This window comes from Ranitomeya imitator, chromosome 9 (genome assembly GCF_032444005.1).
Source record: "Ranitomeya imitator isolate aRanImi1 chromosome 9, aRanImi1.pri, whole genome shotgun sequence".
NCBI lineage: Eukaryota > Metazoa > Chordata > Amphibia > Anura > Dendrobatidae > Ranitomeya > Ranitomeya imitator.
Genome location: NC_091290.1, coordinates 13,051,653 through 13,068,652, shown reverse-complemented (window position 1 = coordinate 13,068,652; position 17,000 = coordinate 13,051,653). Strand labels below are relative to the sequence as shown.

At 45.4% G+C, this 17,000-nt stretch overlaps 1 protein-coding gene across 2 annotated transcripts in view; it reads left to right on the top strand.

The window, feature by feature from the left end:
- Positions 1 to 16,576, top strand: part of ELF5 (E74 like ETS transcription factor 5) — a 33,433-nt gene extending 16,857 nt beyond the window's left edge. The window contains exons 1-7 of one of the 2 annotated variants that reach the window (XM_069739960.1): positions 5,398 to 5,501; positions 6,090 to 6,207; positions 11,080 to 11,313; positions 11,528 to 11,581; positions 11,679 to 11,747; positions 13,236 to 13,431; positions 14,301 to 14,540. In XM_069739960.1, coding sequence (XP_069596061.1) covers positions 5,499 to 5,501; positions 6,090 to 6,207; positions 11,080 to 11,313; positions 11,528 to 11,581; positions 11,679 to 11,747; positions 13,236 to 13,431; positions 14,301 to 14,400 — 774 coding nt within the window. In that variant the 5' untranslated portion in view covers positions 5,398 to 5,498 and the 3' untranslated portion in view covers positions 14,401 to 14,540. Of the gene's footprint in view, positions 1 to 5,397; positions 5,502 to 6,089; positions 6,208 to 11,079; positions 11,314 to 11,527; positions 11,582 to 11,678; positions 11,748 to 13,235; positions 13,432 to 14,300 lie in introns of those variants that run through there. The other variant, XM_069739959.1, reaches the window with a different exon arrangement.
- The last annotated feature ends 424 nt before the right edge of the window (positions 16,577 to 17,000 follow it).

Genomic DNA, 17,000 nt, shown 5'->3' with positions numbered 1-17,000 from the left:
TATAATACAGGATATAACTCAGGATCAGTAATGTAATGTATGTACACAGTGACTGCACCAGCAGAATAGTGAGTGCAGCTCTGGAGTATAATACAGGATGTAACTCAGGATCAGTAATGTAATGTATGTACACAGTGACTGCACCAGCAGAATAGTGAGTGCAGCTCTGGGGTATAATACAGGATGTAACTCAGGATCAATAATGAAATATATGTACACAGTGTCTGCACCAGCAGAATAGTGAGTGCAGCTCTGGGGTATAATACAGGATGTAACTCAGGATCAGTAATGTAATGTATGTACACAGTGTCTGCACCAGCAGAATAGTGAGTGCAGCTCTGGGGTATAATACAGGATGTAAGTCAGGATCAGTAATGTAATGTATGTACACAGTGACTGCACCAGCAGAATAGTGAGTGCAGCTCTGGAGTATAATACAGGATGTAACTCAGGATCAGTAATGTATGTACACAGTGACTGCACCAGCAGAATAGTGAGTGCAGCTCTGGAGTATAATAAATGATATAACTCAGGATCAGTAATGTAATGTATGTACACAGTGACTGCACCAGCAGAATAGTGAGTGCAGCTCTGGAGTATAATACAGGAGGCAACTCAGGATCAGTAATGTATGTACACAGTGACTGCACCAGCAGAATAGTGAGTGCAGCTCTGGGGTATAATACAGGAGGCAACTCAGGATCAGTAATGTAATGTATGTACACAGTGACTGCACCAGCAGAATAGTGAGTGCAGCTCTGGGGTATAATACAGGAGGTAACTCAGGATCAGTAATGTAATGTATGTACACAGTGACTGCACCAGCAGAATAGTGAGTGCAGCTCTGGAGTATAATACAGGAGGTAACTCAGGATCAGTAATGTATGTACACAGTGACTGCACCAGCAGAATAGTGAGTGCGGCTCTGGGGTATAATACAGGATGTAACTCAGGATCAGTAATGTATGTACACAGTGACTGCACCAGCAGAATAGTGAGTGCAGCTCTGGGGTATAATACAGGATGTAACTCAGGATCAGTAATGTATGTACACAGTGACTGCACCAGCAGAATAGTGAGTGCAGCTCTGGGGTATAATACAGGAGGCAACTCAGGATCAGTAATGTATGTACACAGTGACTGCACCAGCAGAATAGTGAGTGCAGCTCTGGGGTATAATACAGGAGGCAACTCAGGATCAGTAATGTATGTACACAGTGACTGCACCAGCAGAATAGTGAGTGCAGCTCTGGGGTATAATACAGGATGTAACTCAGGATCAGTAATGTAATGTATGTACACAGTGACTGCACCAGCAGAATAGTGAGTGCAGCTCTGGGGTATAATACAGGAGGTAACTCAGGATCAGTAATGTATGTACACAGTGACTGCACCAGCAGAATAGTGAGTGCAGCTCTGGAGTATAATACAGGAGGTAACTCAGGATCAGTAATGTAATGTATGTACACAGTGACTGCACCAGCAGAATAGTGAGTGCAGCTCTGGGGTATAATACAGGAGGTAACTCAGGATCAGTAATGTAATGTATGTACACAGTGTCTGCACCAGCAGAATAGTGAGTGCAGCTCTGGGGTATAATACAGGATGTAACTCAGGATCAGTAATGTAATGTATGTACACAGTGTCTGCACCAGCAGAATAGTGAGTGCAGCTCTGGGGTATAATACAGGATGTAAGTCAGGATCAGTAATGTAATGTATGTACACAGTGACTGCACCAGCAGAATAGTGAGTGCAGCTCTGGAGTATAATACAGGATGTAACTCAGGATCAGTAATGTATGTACACAGTGACTGCACCAGCAGAATAGTGAGTGCAGCTCTGGAGTATAATAAATGATATAACTCAGGATCAGTAATGTAATGTATGTACACAGTGACTGCACCAGCAGAATAGTGAGTGCAGCTCTGGAGTATAATACAGGAGGCAACTCAGGATCAGTAATGTATGTACACAGTGACTGCACCAGCAGAATAGTGAGTGCAGCTCTGGGGTATAATACAGGAGGCAACTCAGGATCAGTAATGTAATGTATGTACACAGTGACTGCACCAGCAGAATAGTGAGTGCAGCTCTGGGGTATAATACAGGAGGTAACTCAGGATCAGTAATGTAATGTATGTACACAGTGACTGCACCAGCAGAATAGTGAGTGCAGCTCTGGAGTATAATACAGGAGGTAACTCAGGATCAGTAATGTATGTACACAGTGACTGCACCAGCAGAATAGTGAGTGCGGCTCTGGGGTATAATACAGGATGTAACTCAGGATCAGTAATGTATGTACACAGTGACTGCACCAGCAGAATAGTGAGTGCAGCTCTGGGGTATAATACAGGATGTAACTCAGGATCAGTAATGTATGTACACAGTGACTGCACCAGCAGAATAGTGAGTGCAGCTCTGGGGTATAATACAGGAGGCAACTCAGGATCAGTAATGTATGTACACAGTGACTGCACCAGCAGAATAGTGAGTGCAGCTCTGGGGTATAATACAGGAGGCAACTCAGGATCAGTAATGTATGTACACAGTGACTGCACCAGCAGAATAGTGAGTGCAGCTCTGGGGTATAATACAGGATGTAACTCAGGATCAGTAATGTAATGTATGTACACAGTGACTGCACCAGCAGAATAGTGAGTGCAGCTCTGGGGTATAATACAGGAGGTAACTCAGGATCAGTAATGTATGTACACAGTGACTGCACCAGCAGAATAGTGAGTGCAGCTCTGGAGTATAATACAGGAGGTAACTCAGGATCAGTAATGTATGTACACAGTGACTGCACCAGCAGAATAGTGAGTGCAGCTCTGGGGTATAATACAGGAGGCAACTCAGGATCAGTAATGTATGTACACAGTGACTGCACCAGCAGAATAGTGAGTGCAGCTCTGGGGTATAATACAGGATGTAACTCAGGATCAGTAATGTAATGTATGTACACAGTGACTGCACCAGCAGAATAGTGAGCGCAGCTCTGGAGTATAATACAGGAGGTAACTCAGGATCAGTAATGTATGTACACAGTGACTGCACCAGCAGAATAGTGAGTGCAGCTCTGGGGTATAATACAGGAGGCAACTCAGGATCAGTAATGTATGTACACAGTGACTGCACCAGCAGAATAGTGAGTGCAGCTCTGGGGTATAATACAGGAGGTAACTCAGGATCAGTAATGTATGTACACAGTGACTGCACCAGCAGAATAGTGAGTGCAGCTCTGGAGTATAATACAGGAGGTAACTCAGGATCAGTAATGTAATGTATGTACACAGTGACTGCACCAGCAGAATAGTGAGTGCAGCTCCGGAGTATAATGTAGGATGTAACTCAGGATCAGTAATGTAATGTATGTACACAGTGACTGCACCAGCAGAATAGTGAGTGCAGCTCTGGGGGATAATACAGGATGTAACTAAGGATCAGTAATGTAATGTATGTACACAGTGACTGCACCAGCAGAATAGTGAGTGCAGCTCTGGAGTATAATAAAGGAGGTAACTCAGGATCAGTAATGTAATGTATGTACACAGTGACTGCACCAGCAGAATAGTGAGTGCAGCTCTGGGGTATAATGCAGGAGGTAACTCAGGATCAGTAATGTAATGTATGTACACAGTGACTGCACCAGCAGAATAGTGAGTGCAGCTCTGGGGTATAATACATGAGGTAACTCAGGATCAGTAATGTAATGTATGTACACAGTGACTGCACCAGCAGAATATTGAGTGCAGCTCTGGAGTATAATACAGGATGTAACTCAGGATCAGTAATGTAATGTATGTACACAGTGACTGCACCAGCAGAATAGTGAGTGCAGCTCTGGAGTATAATACAGGATGTAACTCAGGATCAGTAATGTAATGTATGTACACAGTGACTGCACCAGCAGAATAGTGAGTGCAGCTCCGGAGTATAATACAGGATGTAACTCAGGATCAGTAATGTAATGTATGTACACAGTGACTGCACCAGCAGAATAGTGAGTGCAGCTCTGGGGTATAATATAGGAGGTAACTCAGGATCAGTAATGTAATGTATGTACACAGTGACTGCACCAGCAGAATAGTGAGTGCAGCTCTGGGGTATAATATAGGACAGATCTCGGTCGGATCCGGTGTAAGTAATGTAACTTGCACAATACCGTTCCGCGCTGATTGAATGACGTTCCCTCCTGACATTTCCCACAGCAGCAGTTTTGTTTGATATTAAATATCCTATAAACAGAGCTGAATACATTCTCCGGCTTCACTACATGTAACACGCTCAGGTTTTATTTGCCAGTCTGTGAGCTCAGTCAATACTCATATATTAGGCAGAGGGGCAGTGAGCGCAGTGCTGGGATCTGCTCATCATGGGCCGCTATAACTTTTGTGCCCGGGGCCCCTGATTGCATTCATCCCCATCACTGAGCAGCCTGTAGAAAAGATACTACAACTCCCAACCTCCCCCAATAGCAACTTACAAATCTAAGTGTAGATTTAATTCAAAGAGGTCGTCTGGTTTGGAAAATCCAAGTAACTTATTAGAGAACCCCTTTAATTAAAGTGATCTGTTTGAGGTCACTAATTCTGCGCCTTCGTATTTTAGCCGGTCTGGAGAACAGCTGATAAGATCTATCTTCCTGGAGGACTTGATGCGCTGACATGTTGATTTCACAGTGGATAGTAATGAAACGTGTAATGCCTCCTTTCTCCTCTGGGAGTGCTGCAGGGAAATAGAGCACCTTACGGTCGATCACTTTGATCACAAGGATGATCTTAAATATCTTATTAAAACGCAGAGAATTGGCCGCGTCTTTGATCTCTGGCTCGTTTTTTAGCTTCTAGCGCCTATAATGTCAGATTTCTGTGTTTTGCAGCCTTTTTATGGACTAATAGTCCTATATTTGTATGGTGGGCAGCGTCCCCCTGCGCTCTGCGGATTATACTGGGACATTGTGATTCTGTTTATAATCCTGATAGAAAAACATCTTGGGTGCGCAGTGCGGTGACACCGGGCGGGGGACGATGACACAAGCCGTGTTGATGTGGGGACAATACGATGTTTGTGTTCTGCGTGTTGGGGAGGATCATCCTGTAATTGAGGAGTCACCTTACCCCAAATACTCCCTTGTTTACCGTCTCAGAAGACGAAGGAATAACCTTAACCCTCTCGGTGACCGCGCGATTTTTTTATTTTTGCACTTTAACTTTTTTTCCTTCCCTTTCTTCCAAAAAAAATTGGAAAAAAATATTTATTTTTGCAACTCTAAATATTTTGCAGGACAATTCTCATTTTTAATAACACCATATAATGTAGTAAAATGTAGTAAAAAAAAAAAAAAACAGAAAAAAAATTCCTAAAATTCTGTTTCTTTTTTTTGTAAACTTTCAGCATGGTCGCGTGATTCTGCAGAAGGTTTTGTGTGGAAATTGTTTTGCAGACTGAAACGGCATCAATCGAATCCATACACTGCAATACCAGATACGGCCTATGGTAAAGTGTGGCGCTGTTCCGGCCGGGGATTTTTGTTGTTCTGTATCAGGCCCGTCCTTTTTATAGAACTTCTCAGAAGTCGCGCTGTCACCTCTGTGTCATCTTCGCACGACTTTAGGAGAGGTCCTGTAAGATAATACGCCTCCATGTTTGCTCATGGCGGGGGAACGTCAGCGTTGACTCTTCTTCGCCTTCTTCAATAACTTGTCGCGTAGAGATAAGTGCGGATTTATTCATTTGACTTTTTATTATTATTTTATTTTTTCTGCAAATACTGCAAAATTCTAGTTTAAAAAATTGACGCCAAAAACAGCGCCGTAAAGCAGCGAAGTTTTTGCTCCTGATTTTTTTTTTTTGCAACATGCCCATACATCTCAAAGATAAACTATAAGACGGGGCCTCCAGCCTGACAGCCATATATGAGATCCGCGGCCGCTCCGTGCTTCACCCCCGCTTGTGGCTTAGATGACTAAAGAGTTAATATTTTGCTACATTTATGTTTTACTAATGACTGATTATTATGTTTTGGGACTGACCTTATGTGACTGTTACTAATTAACTAATTACCTTCATGTCTGCACTTAATAGGGGATGATAGACTCTTCCACACTCAGCCCTGCTATGCCCGCCTATGCCGAAGCTCATTTCTCATGGACGGACTTATTCTGCAGTGACCTGTACCCCCCATACAGAGATCCGTCACCAGGTAAGGGGTCTGCTAATGAGAGCGTGGCCCAAATACATGGGCTCACAATCTGCTTTATAGGTGTTTCCAGGGTCTGCCATGTTCTCCCCCTTCCATGTCTGTATGGACTTCATACACTGGGCACAGTCATGGGGGGCAGATAAGGGTCTTCCCCAAACTGTTCCCACAAACTGAAGCTACAATTCTCCACAATGTCTTCCGCTGAAGATGAAGATTTCCCATCACTGGAACTGAGGGTCCGAGGCCGCCCCCTGATAACATCCCATAGCATTATCCCCCTCCACCATCTGTACAGGGGGTACAATGCAGTCAGGGGGTAACGTCCTCCTGGAGTCACCAAACCCAGACTCCTCCATCAGACGCAGACGGAGAAGTGCGATCCATCACTGCACAGAACACGTCTCCTCCAGAATCCAGTGGTGGCGGCTTTACACCGCTCCATCCGACGCTCAGCATTGTGCTTGGTGATGTACGGCTGTGTGCAGCTGCTCGGCCATGAAGCTCCTGGAGGGGGCGCAGTGTTTCTGCTGATACCAGAGGAGGTCTGGACTCTGCAGTTATGGGGTGACTTTTCTGCCCTCGGCTCCTCAGCACCCAGCCCCCAATTCTGTACCGTTACGGGGTCTCCCCTTTGTGGCTGTGTTGTTGCGGTTCCTTCCACTTCTCAGTAATATCACTCACAGGTGATGGGGAAGATCCAAGAAAAACATTTCTTGGATGGACTTGTTCACCCGTGGCTCCTATTACAGGACCGCGCTGGTATCAGGAGCTCTGCACCACCGGCCGCTCTGTCACATGGTAGGAAAGCAGACAGCATGGCGGGGGGCCGCAGGTTATACACCGGGGGAGATAGGGCTGAATGAAAAACCTGGCACGTTACCTTCATAGATGTAAAATCTGCCCTAAACCCCTCATCTATTACACATCCATCATGGAGCGAATTTGAGACCCCTGAAGATGCACGTCCAGGTGAAACTGCCACATCTGCCCCTTTTGGCTTTCACAAACCTTGACCATGTCCATGTTTCTTTTTTTCACTTACGGACCATGTCTAGGTTGAAGTCGTCCAGATTGTGTCGGTGTCTTCCAGATTCTCCGTTCTATGAGGGCGTTCATCCACAGATCCATCATTGTTATTGCTATTTACAGACCTGTTATCATCAGGGTTTAATTATATGTTTTCTGGATATTGGCGCATTGCTGGAGCTCCGCGTGGAGTTTTCACAGCTGGCATCATCACACAGGCTCGGGATCTTGGCCGGTGGCCCAGGTCATGGCTAATAGTGAGGTCACCGGAATATGGAGATCAGGATCGCTATTAGGAGCCGCTGGTAATTAGTGTTCGTGTTGTCATTAGACCGATCCCTAACAGTCGCGTACGTCGAGCACGACGTGTATCTGATAAGAATCCATGTAAGCTCGTAAAAGTGGATGGCGAATAATTGTGGCGCATTAATTTTTCACCTATTAACATATAATTACAATATAATTACTTACGGTAATTAGACAAACACCGGAGGTTAATGGAAAACAAACTCTCATTGGGAAAATACTTCCAAAAAAATGTCCTGTATACCTGCCCCTGCATAGTCATACTGCTTTTTACAAGCCATGCGTTTCCACTCTCCCATTTCCCGTCTCTTGAAGGAGGTTTCAAAAGACTTTTTCAGCACCCGGGCGATTTGCTGCCAACTCTTCTGGGAGTTGCCACCATCTCTTCTGGGAGTCCTGAAGTTACCACCATCTCTTCTGGGAGTCGAGGAGTTGCCGCCAACTCTTCTGGGAATGGAGGAGTTGCTGCCAACTCTTCTGGGAATGGTGGAGTTGCCACCAGCTTTTCTGGGAGTCCCGGTGTTGCCGCCAACTCTTCTGGGAGTCCCAAAGTTGCCACCATCTCTTCTGGGAGTCCCGAAGTTGGCACCATCTCTTCTGAGAGTCCCGGAGTTGCTGCCAGCTCTTCTGGGAGTCCCGGAGTTGCCGCCAACTCTTTTGGGAGTCTGGAGTTGCTGCCAACTCTTCTGGGAGTCCCGGAGTTGCTGCCAACTCTTCTGGGAGTCTGGAGTTGCCGCCAACTCTTCTGGGAGTCTGGTGTTGCCACCAACTCTTCTAGGAGTCCCGGAGTTGCCGCCAACTCTTCTGGGAGTCCCGGAGTTGCCGCCAACTCTTCTGGGAGTCCGAAGTTGCCGCCAACTCTTCTGGGAGTCCCGAAGTTGCCGCCAACTCTTCTGGGAGTCTGGTGTTGCCGCCAACTCTTCTAGGAGTCCCGGAGTTGCCACCAACTCTTCTGGGAGTCCCGGAGTTGCCGCCAACTCTTCGGAGAGTCCCGAAGTTGCCGCCAACTCTTCTGGGAGTCCCGAAGTTGCCGCCAACTCTTCTGGGAGTCCCGAAGTTGCCGCCAACTCTTCTGGGAGTCTGGAGTTGCTGCCAACTCTTCTGGGAGTCCCGGAGTTGCCGCCAACTCTTCTGGGAGTCTGGAGTTGCTGCCAACTCTTCTGGGAGTCCCGAAGTTGCCGCCAACTCTTCTGGGAGTCCCAAAGTTGCCACCAACTCTTCTGGGAGTCGAGGAGTTGCAAACTCTTCTGGGAGTCGAGGAGTTGCCTCCAACTCTTCTGGGAGTCCTTGAGTTGCAGCCAACTCTTCTGGGAGTCCTTGAGTTGCCGACAGCTCTTCTGGGAGTCCTGGAGTTGCCGACAACTTTTCTGGGAGTCCTGGAGTTGCCGACAACTCTTCTGGGAGTCCTGGAGTTGCCGACAACTCTTCTGGGATTCCTGAAGTTGCCTAACTCTTTTGGGAGACTTGGAGTTGCCGACAACTCTTCTGGGAGTCTTGGAGTTGCCGACAACTCTTCTGGGAGTCCCGGAGTGCTACCCTTTTTTTGGGTGGGAGCTGTCCATACATTCTGGAATACTTGGCAAGTATATGTTTTATGCAATCCAGAGGGGTGTTACAGGGCAACTCGTGGCCCCCCACACAGTACCAGCATGAACACAAAGTGCCACCACCATGTACCAGCCCCTGTGCAGCCAGTAAGTGATTGCTCACATTTAAGGGTTAAGAGATCCCAGTAGTTGAGGGACACCCCTGCTCATTAGTACTGGTTACCATGTAAGTTAATGTCTGACCATTTACCAAGCTTTACAACATTAGCGAGGCTTGGTAAAGGGTTGGACCTACAGGTACAGATTTGCAGATTTGGCAAATTGTGATCAGATTCCAGATCCTTCTAGGAAATCTGCAACGTATTCTCATCTGATCAGAAGTAATCAGAAGCAGAAGATATGACTATTCCATCTACTGACTCGGAGACGGTAGTTGCTCTTCTTTTGTTCTCCATCCCACCCAGTCCACCATGACAACTTCTCTTAAGGATAGCGTTGCTGACCTGCAGTTATAGTCTTGCACTTTTTTTTCCACTGGAGCAATTGTAGACTTTTATTATCCTTTTGGATCGAAAAAATTGGCCGTAGACATTAGACAATTGTCGGCTGACACCGTTCACCCCGATATCATTCCCATTGTTAATTTTTATAAGAGTCAGATCCATCTGGCATCGCTTATCCCAAGAAAAAAATTGTAAGTCCAACTTCTCAAATTCCTTTGAGAAAGTTTCGGCAGCGCTCGACTTTCTGGCAGCATCATACTTTATGGTAATAATGGATGAGCCATCGTTTGCCGATGTTCTGTTACCAGGAACACAATGGAAATAAATATTTTGTTCCCATCATTATCACACATCTCTAATTGCTGCTCCGTCATCGGCATCAAAGCTTTGCTGCGTTAATCACTTTGTTGCCTGTACTTGCAAAGTTATATCAGCGCTCGGGGATTTCCCTTATACCGAATGCAAATGAGTAAGGCAGGTCCAAGCAAGACGGTGCGAGGCTGAGATACACGCGGAGCGGTGGAAATATCTGTTCATGTGCCAACTCCAGAGAAGCCTCTACGATAGGGCCACAAAAACAGTAGTTAATGCTCCCCCCATAGAGCGCCCCTCTCTCTTGAGGACCCGGCATGTCCTCACATTCCACAGGCAGCTTATTCAATTTTTTTTGGGATGGTGTAATAATACATTCCACCTGTGGTGTCACTGCAGATTCCTCCACGTATTACAGCTGATCACTGCGATCACAGTGATCACCTTATCTTCTAACATAAAGTGATTACTCACAGCAGATCAGAATTAAAGGGGTTGTTATCTATTCTGTTACCCCGTTACGTCACATAGAGGTCATAGAATGGCGTCCTTCACACCGAAACCCCCTCTATGAGCCACAACTGTAAGAACAACTGTGGCGTACCCCAACCGTCCATGTATTACTGACTTTAGAGTTGGGTAGAAGGGATGTTTATTCTTGCCTGGGAATGTCCCCTAGGGACCAATGCTTTTGGGCAGGGTTTACATACATCCAGCCTCTTTTTTTTAAATCTTGGGTGGCCATAACTTTGTTGGGACTGTATTAAATCTGCTGATGTTTTACTTTTCTTCCTGCTCCTGAGATATGGCCTCCTCTTTCCTATATATATAAATCTAGTCTTGTTAGCAAGAGGGCGTGGTTTACAAGAAACGTGACAGAACACACCCACTTGGCTAACAAGGCTAGAATTATATATAGAGAAGAGGAGGCCATATCTCAGGAGCAGGAAGAAAAGTAAAACATCGCCGGATTCAGGAGAACAATGGCATTTACACCAGGGAAAAATATATAATTTATGGCAAAGTCTTCTCTAAGGAAATGTCCACAAACTCTAATCATTTTATACCCGTAAGTTGATCAATCAGTACCACAGAAGAGAACTCTGCCAAGGGAAGCGCTCCTCCTATTTTGGAAAGTCCAGTCACCATGATCATGACTTACCTTTCTTTTTTGGCAGATGTCCTTTCCCACTGGTCGTCCGTACCCCCAGAGCATTGGGGCAAGCACCATGTGTGTGAATGGCTCCAGTACTGCTGTGACAAGCACAAGCTGGACGCCACCTGCATCCCCTTCTCCCAGTTCAATGTGTCCGGCCTGGAGCTCTGCAACATGAGCAAAGAAGACTTCACGGAGGCTGCGGGAGCCTGCGGACACTTTCTCTACAGCCTTCTGCAGGAAGTCCGAACACATGGTAAGATGGGTTAGGGAGTCCGGCGCTTATACCACAACTCCATGACGCGCAGGTCAGGATAATGTGCCGGATTCTGCATGGAAATTCACAGCTGAAAATCTGAGCCAAACCATGCAGATTTTTGTGCGGATTTCATTGCTAATTTATAACAGACAAGCATATAAAATAAAGGTATAAGCCTGTGTGACGTATCTCCTTATGTTCTCTGCCCCAGGAATCTCAACTCCCGCTAATACTGAGGAGACGTCGCCATCACAGAGCGCTGCCCGTAAGTCTCTCTGGAACTCTGCATCGGGAGGTTCCTCTGTTACTCCTCAGGGGAATATATGAATAAATCGGTAACTGGATGTAACTTTTCCAAACAGGTGAAGATAAAGTTTTCGGAAAATCAGAACCGGTGAAAAGACTCCGAGCTCCCACCCAGCACCGGCCCGGTAAGACTGAGCGCCGATCTCTGCTCACATCTGCTCAGCCTAAAAAACATGAAAGGGTCTTATATGAGGCAGGCACCCATGTCCTGTCCTGAGGATACGTGGTTAACCCTTTCCTAATATCCGCCGTACGTGTAAAGCGCACGTGGTTTGCAGGTGTACGGAGCAAGACGAGGAGCTGAGCCGTCATTCATCCAGCACCTGCCTCTGACAGCAGCGATCGGAGTCAGCTCTAATCGCTGCTGATTAACCACCGTCAACTTGGGACAGCGGCATTTCGGTGGCGTAATCCCAGTGATTCGCCGATTTGGGCACCCATTACCCTCCATTTCCTACTGAAGGGCCCCGTCTCCTCCTTGTTTGCACTCCGACTGATGCTGATTTTAGCAGCCAATAATACTGCAGAACTAAAGCATCATCTAGTACAAGTCGCAGGACTGAAATAGTTAAAAAAAAAAAAAAATTAATATTAAAATTTTTTTAAAAAAAGCATAACAGCAAAAATTAAATTAACCCCCTTACCAAATAAAAAAGAAATAAATTCGGTATCATCACTTCTGCAAATATCCAATGTATCAAAATTTAAAAAAAATAATATTTAAACTGCAATATGTTTTGATGCCACTAGGGGGAAATGTTTTCCATCGCTTAAATCCTCATTGATTCTTTTCTTTGTCTATTTTGCTTATTAAAATCTGAATATTTTGTTGTTGTTTTTTACAGTTAAAAATTTCTAAAATTTAATAAAAATTACAGTTCCAAAAAAAATTATTTAAACAGCATTAAAAAAAATGTAAATACCAAAATTACCTTTTAAATGCAAGAAAAAGTGATGAAAACTTCGTACATGCCCTAAAATGACCCCCAGTATAAATAACAGCCGGGCGCACAAAGACCGAGCGAGCCGTCACACAGATCCATCGATGGGGGAAAAAAAAAAAGTTAAGAGTCTCAGAAAAAAGTTCCACATTTTTTAATTGGTAAAATAAAAAAAAACCTATAGAAGTTTATCGCCGTTTCGTACCACATCATGAATGCTGTAAAACCAAAACGCAAAAAAAGACGATGAAATAGGTTTTTTCCATTATTCCATTCTTTTTTTAAAGTTATTTTCAGTTTTTCATGACATTATATTAAAAAAAAAATAAGTGTCGCCATTCATAACTACAAACTACAAAAAAGGTTATGACGATGGAAAAATACAAATATTAAGGCTCAAAAGTGCAAAAGGAAAAATTAGTCTCAGGTGAAGGAGTTATTACCGCTCGCGGGGTGATGGCTGATGGCACCGCGCCAATCATCTGCTCATTGGGGCTTTGGCGAGTGCTCACTTCATCGTTTACCAGCAGAGCGCCGCACTGTGGCTGTGTGTGGTATTGCGGCTCTAGCTCAGCACCTGTCGCTCACCGTCGCACCATGGCCCCTTGAAGGTGGCACCGTGGTCAGTGGCCATCACCATGATGGAGGTTGCATGTTCCTTCTACGTTCCAGGCCTGCACAGTTCTCACTTGTGGGAATTCCTCCGCGATCTCCTCCTGTCACCCGAGGAAAACAATGGCATCTTGGACTGGGAGGACCGGGAGCAGGGAATTTTCCGTGTGGTGAAGTCCGAGGCTCTCGCTCGTATGTGGGGTCAGAGGAAGCGCAACGACAGGATGAACTACGAGAAGCTCAGCAGGGCGTTGAGGTGGGTGCTGGTGGATAATGGACCCCCGTCATCCCCTTCTTGTGATAGTCACCTACTATATGCTTTTCCATAGAAGGCCGCCATTGCCCCAAAGATTCAATCATATTTTTGCATTGACGCTGCGACACTCAGCCGCCTTAGGCGAGGGCGACCTGTGCCCAGGACCCATCAGCAGCCAATGCTTACTTACATTATTGCTTATATAGCAGAATTGTTTATACATTGTAGATTACGATCTATGGCGTTACTTGAGCACCATGTGGTGGTATTAAAGGGATTTTCCAAAAGTCACCCGCTGGTCGTGTACCGATGACATCAGGTCCATCAGTCACGTGACACTGACAGGCGACCACATGCAAGTCTCACTGATGATGATGATGGGTGATTGCCTGCAGTGTGTATGTGACTGATGGATGTGATGTTGACCCTAGCCCATTACAAAAAGCATTGCTGATGATGTCACGTCCATCAGTCACGTGACTATGGCAGCTAATCACTAGCTTCGGCGGTGGCACTTTGTGCAGCGGTCTCGCGACTGATGGATGTGGCGGGGATCACACAAGAGGTGGCTTTGTAACAATGCGGGGATCGGACAGATAAGTTTTATTATTTTATAATATATTCTGTTGTATGTTCTGGACAATCCCTTTAAGGTGTGTGCGGCTCACTAGTTACTCACTGTGCAGCACATTAGGTTTTTTTTTGCACTGTATAGCGGGGTTATTTATGCATCTATATGGAAGTATTATTTGGTCCTAGGATATATGACGCTGTTTTTTGAGAACCGTATTACGAGTAGTCCCTGCTTGGTGTTAGTGCACTGTATGGCGGTACACAGCGGAAGTCTTTAATGTGTCCTCTCTTCGCAGGCATTACTACAAGACCGGGATCCTAGAGCGAGTAGATAGGCGACTGGTCTACAAGTTTGGCAAGAACGCCTATGGGTGGCACCGCGCCGCAGCGTACTGACCGATCCGTCCATTAGCCGCTGAGGGGCAAATCGTGTAGATTCCATGAATCAACTTTCTACTTTACCGGCAGAGGAGGAATCGTCTCTTCTCTTCGGGCAGAACTTGAACTCATCACAGAAGAGGAGTCGTCAGTATTAACCCGATAACTCAAATAATCAGAGCACAAGAATGAAGGCCCCAAATCTGCTCCATCGCTGCACCCCCGGGCGTGACGACGGGGCTCACACTATTATCCTGGACGCCATTTATATTGGATCACAAGCTTTTATTATATCTTACCCCTTCTTGCCCATAAGTTTCCTGGATTTGGGCAAATCGGTGGAAGGAAAATGTGGATTCTGTGAAATCCGAATTTCATTTTTCACGAATCGATTTTTTCCCATCTCTCTCTTCCTTTTAAAGACCCACTTTATATTATACCGATTGGACAGACCAATGAATATCTGGCCGGCCATGGGCAGAGACCCCACTAATCCCCAGAATGTAGGATCCTATCTCCGGAGGAGAAGCGGCCAAAGGCGAGCGGTCAGTCGCCAGCGTAGCAGGTGGTGAACATCGGGGCGCTCGCTCTTCTATCCTAGAATCTCTCATTCGCTGTATCGGAGACTGACCGCACACGTATGGCTGCAGATCCACTGGAAGCAAGGGACCAGAACTGCCTGCATCATTTATGGGAGAATCCCTTTAACAGGAGAACACCTTTAAGAAATGAGGATATCCACCAACCATAATCCCCCTGTAAAGAGAACCCCTTTAAGAAATGAAGATATCCACTGTCCATATCCCCCTGTAAAGAAAAGCCCTTTAAGAGATGATGATATCCGCTATCCATATCCCCTGTAAAGAGAACCCCTTTAAGAGATGAAGATATCCACTGTCCATATCCCCCTGTAAAGAAAACCCCTTTAAGAGATGATGATATCCGCTATCCATATCCCCTGTAAAGAGAACCCCTTTAAGAGGTGAAGATATCCACCACCCATATCCCCCTGTAAAGAGAACCCCTTTAAGAGATGATGATATCCACCACCCATATCCCCCCTGTAAAGAGAACCCCTTTAAGAGATGAAGATATCCACCACCCATATCCCCCTGTAAAGAGAACCCCTTTAAGAGATGATGATATCCACCACCCATATCCCCCCTGTAAAGAGAACCCCTTTAAGAGATGAAGATATCCAGCACCCATATCCCCCTGTAAAGAGAACCCCTTTAAGAGATGGAGATATCCAGCACCCATATCCCCCTGTAAAGAGAACCCCTTTAAGAGATGAAGATATCCACCACCCATATCCCCCTGTAAAGAGAACCCCTTTAAGAGATGATGATATCCACCACCCATATCCCCCCTGTAAAGAGAACCCCTTTAAGAGATGAAGATATCCAGCACCCATATCCCCCCTGTAAATAGAACCCCTTTAAGAGATGATGATATGCGCTATCCATATCCCCTGTAAAGAGAACCCCTTTAAGAGATAAAGATATCCACTATCCATATTCTCGGTAAAGAGAACCCCTTAAGAGATGATGATATCCATCACCCATATCCCCGTGTAAAGAGAACCCCTTTAAGACTTGAAGGTATCCATCACCCATACCCCCCCGCACTCTACATTTCTATCATTCCTCACTTTGACCAGATCCCAGAACCAGATTTAGATCTCCGGAGCCTTTATGTAAATCTGATCTGGTGCCTTGGACTTCACTGATCATTTAAAGTCACACATTAAAGGGATTGTACAGAATTAGAAAAACCTGGCTGCTTTCTTGTGAATTATGAAAGCAGCGCCACCTCTGTCCGCAGGTTGTGTCTGGTATTGCCGGCTGTGCTGCTTTTTTTCCTGCAGCGCTATGAAGCCATAACTGACCCCCGACTATAATAGTAACAGTCACCCCCTTTTTCCCGGTGTTCCCCTTTAAGCTTCACCTCTTGCCCCCCCTTTATAACAGCGCCTCCGTAGTTCGCTTATATCAGTAGTCGGACCTCCGACCATATAAATCCCAAATCAATGTAAGTTCCCCCTCAGCAATGCCAAATCCTATGTACATCCCCATAAATCCCCCGCTGCGGGGGTCCGGCTTCCCCCATAGTCGCAATGTAAATGATTGTATAAATGTGAATAGAAAGTTGTCGATAATATTTTTATGCAAAACCAAATAAATATTATATTTAACACCCGGGAGTCTAATCCTTAGGTTTGCACTTTGCAGAGCTAAGTTTCACAGCTGAGGGTTTGCTGCAATGTGTCAGTGGGAGTAAATGTATCGATCTGTATTTTTTGTAGACTGGACACAATTGTAACAAACCCTCAGCTGTGAACAGGAGCAGGTCAGCACAATTTGCAACGTGTTTAATGATGCCCTTATCCTTTGATAGAAAAATAACAGATCTTAAAAACTCTGAGATGAATCATAAAGATTTTTTTTTAGAAAGTTGTACTTTTGGGGGGTTTATTGCAATCGTTAAGCAAAAGACCAAAACAAAAGCGCGAGATTAAATTGGCAATTGTCAGATCCCTTCTGTAACCGGTCGACGAGAAGTTTTAAGTTGATGGGACCATCTAATATTAGAATACTAAGGGGATGGGAGACCCCCAA